Raw genomic sequence first — 3,467 nt, forward strand, 5'->3', positions numbered from 1 at the left:
AGAAATTATGTAAATTAGTATATATAGGAATTGAATTGGTTCAATTAGATTGCAAAGGTTGCTATACTTACGTACATTAATGCTGTAACAAAGGGTGCATTCTAACCATGGATACTATTGAACTATTAATTATGGTATGAGCTTAGAAAAATGGCTGCTATACCATTGTACCATACACATAAAAGCTCAAAATTACAACAGTAAATAACTTTAAGGCAAAATGATTATCGAATAAAAAAGAGGAAACAACTATATGTTCTTGCTATGAATGAGCTTGGCCATACAAAGAATGAACTGAAACAAAATAGACAATCAAACAGATAATCATTCAAACAATATAATCAAATCAAAACCATGGTATGAAAATAATCACAAAATACATTGTACCATAGACAAGCTAACACAAATTCAAACAAGTAAATCATCGGAAAAAAAACATACTTTCAAGAAGTCGATACCAAGCTTTCAACATATCCCTTGGCAGCGGACCACCAAATTTTATTGGTACTTTTAATTCTCGTTGCTCTATTATTTTTTAAATTATAGAGAATTGCTTGGTCTAGTAAATTGATTGCAAATATCAATGTATCACCATCCTTAGAAAAACACAGTGGCATCAATCGAGGACAAAGAAATAATGAATCGTTATTGAACTCCTGACTTTTAAAATCTTTTAGAAGAATCGGAAAACTAATTTTAATCAATTGAGTCCAAGATTCTTCAACTCCAAATTCCTTCATTTGCCAAATAACAAAATGGGTTTTGTTGAAATCATAAGATAAACAGAGGCAATCCATCAATACAGAAAGAGTTGCAGCACCGGTTAGCTCTTCATCACAACATCGGGGGAGCAACAACTGTGTATATGTCTCTGTCCTCATATCAAGTGAGATGATCACAAATTTTTCAACTGTAAGATTCTTCAAATGACAATAATATCGGTGACGGACAACCCAATTAATACTATTATTCAAATAAACTTTATCTCTCGCAAACATTAAAGAACGATGATACACCAATTCCACCGGGAAACAATCAATATCTCTCCAAACATTATCACCCAAAGTAAAAACTTTAACCGTGGTTGCAATAAGCTCACCATCCCTTTTCAAACATAACAACACCATCTTGTAAGTGTCTGTTGAATTATCATAACCAAACGCGAACTTGCAGTTATTTTTCTCCTTGGCATAATTGCGAAAAGACAATAATGCTTCAGACTTTGTCCTTGTGGCAGGGTTCCAAAAAGAGAACGAGTGCTCCTGATATTCAGCAGTGAAAGAACAATCTTGCATGCAGACCAACCCATTACATGAACCAAGAACGTCACCGGCGTCCTTGTAATTGAATTGGTGGTAAGGATCAGTAAGGGTGATAGAACTCGAAGAACACTCCATCAAACGAGAGATGGGTGCAGCCATACAATCACCAGAACCTTCAAACTTGTTTGAGAGAAAAGCGAGGTGTGTCATTCCTGTAGATTGTTTCTTAAAGTGCATTTTGACGAAGACTGGATCGGAGATTAGGGTTTTCCAAGACTTGCAAACACACTTCATCTGCATAAGAGATTTTACGTCAAGGAACGTTAGGATTTCGACAATAAGTTCGTCATGGAGAACAGTGCGGGTGTTGAGGTTGAAAGTGAAAACCCTTCGAATCTTTTGTGGAAGAAACCCTAGAAGGGTATTCATGGAGAACAGTGCTGTTGAAAGAAACCCTAAAGGAAATTTATTGAGAACGGTGCTGTTGTGGAAGAATGTTTCAAGAAAGAAACCCTTACAACTACAAGTTGCCGATATGTATTATAAGCCAATTGTATCCTTGTTTTATTTATTTATTTATTATTTTTACTTTTTTAATAAAATTTTAGGTGTGTTGGGCTTCGACGGAAGCCAGAGTCAAGATAGTCTTCGATGTTTAGTGAGGTACCTCTACAAATTACTATCAAAAAAGTGGTGATTTGCAATTACCTCGTTGAACTCATGATTTACTATTAAATCAACTCTTTATCAATTAAATTAATCTTCGTTGACTTGTTTTATTTTATTTTTTGCTTTAAAAAAAGTAGATGTTTTTTTTTTTTTTTTGGTAGATAGACGAAATGGCAAAGCCATTATAAAACTCACACACACAAGTGAAGGCACCGGGGTTCGAACCCCGGTCATGGCATCCGGCCTAACAATTTCGGCATTTTTACCAGTTGAGCTAGGACTTCTGGATAAAAAAAAAAAATAGATGTTTATATTAGACAATTTTTTTTTTTTGCTAAGCCAGGAGATTGGACCTGCATCAGGGGGAAGCAACGACATCCCAACTAGGTTGCCACCCCGCAGAACCCCCATTCTATGCCGCCAATCTCAGATAAAAAATTTATTAAAAAAAGGGGAAAAAATAACATGAGGACGGACTAGGCTAAAACCCTCAAAAAAACAAACCAGAAGCAGAAAAGAAACATAAAACAGAAAGAAAACAGCAGACATAAAAAGAAACATTTGTTTACGGGAATTATCGAAACCGCGAGCATTCCAATATAGAGAATTCATTGGTCACCTGAATTGGATCCTCCCTGAAAGCGGGTATTATATGGCGGCGGCTTACCAATCTGAAGTTGCTTTCTAACTTGTTGATTTTGTTTCTTAGAAAGAATCGGAGTGAAGGGTAACTCCGCGTTGGCTTTGTCATATTGTTGTGTATTTGTATTGGCTGCATTGTTGCTAAAACAAATATCCTTGTTCTGTAAGTTGAAACCAAAGTTTCAACATGTGTTTAGGCGTCTCTGGAAGATGTTGGATATGATGCCCCAACATCCTGGCACGGTCCAGTGTCTCTGAGTTCTCGCCTGTTTGTACACGCACCCTTTATTGTTTAAGGAAACAATATTTCCTTAACTTATTGATCAAGCAACGCGCATATCATCTAAGAATCAACTGTGGAATATTTCTAAAGTGTATTTTATATTTTAGGAAATATTTAATATTGTTTGGAACGATCCTATAAATGTTCTGACATTTTAGGTCTTTCCAGATTTGTTTCTGATTCTTGTTTTGCAGATTAAGCCGAACCGATCTGCATTTTACTGAAGCCCAACGAATTATTTAGCCCAAGTTGCTTCAGTACATAAAGAAGACTTCAAGACCTAATTGTCCATTCAAGCCGTCATTCTAAAAGTTAGATTTTTAGGCTTTGAGTCTTCGTATATTCTGCTCTTGTATCGTTTGTGATGCAAGTTTAGAATCTATTGTGTTTTCTTTCTTGTATCGTCTGTGATACTTGTTAGGACTGTGTGTGAGTATTGATTACTCTTTGTACTACACCGAAGTTAGCTCACATCTTTACACAATCAGCTCAAAACAAACTCAAAATTTCTAATAATTATATAAAATTACAATTATCTTCTACTAGTTTTCATATTCTAAAAATGTTCAACGATAGTTTTCATATTCTAAAAATGTTCAATGATTTATGAA

The 3,467-nt window shown here is 35.2% G+C and overlaps 1 protein-coding gene across 1 annotated transcript; it reads right to left on the reverse strand.

The window, feature by feature from the left end:
• Positions 1 to 249: 249 nt before the first annotated feature.
• LOC120575963 (F-box/kelch-repeat protein At3g23880) lies at positions 250 to 1,691 on the reverse strand. Its single transcript, XM_039826890.1, has 2 exons — positions 804 to 1,691; positions 250 to 294 (listed from the first exon to the last, which is right to left on the reverse strand). The coding sequence occupies exons 1-2, from the start codon at positions 1,689 to 1,691 to the stop codon at positions 250 to 252; spliced, it is 933 nt and encodes a 310-aa protein (XP_039682824.1).
• Between the last annotated feature and the right edge of the window lie 1,776 nt (positions 1,692 to 3,467).

Source organism: Medicago truncatula, chromosome 6 (assembly GCF_003473485.1).
Source record: "Medicago truncatula cultivar Jemalong A17 chromosome 6, MtrunA17r5.0-ANR, whole genome shotgun sequence".
NCBI lineage: Eukaryota > Viridiplantae > Streptophyta > Magnoliopsida > Fabales > Fabaceae > Medicago > Medicago truncatula.

Excerpts from the sequence above, each read along its gene's own strand:
- LOC120575963 (XM_039826890.1), bottom strand. The coding sequence starts at position 1,691 with ATGAATACCCTTCTAGGGTTTCTTCCACAAAAGATTCGAAGGGTTTTC. Across the intron at positions 295-803 it reads CCGGTGCTGCAACTCTTTCT|TTCATTCTTTGTATGGCCAA; the intron begins GTATTGATGGAT and ends ATTTTGTTTCAG.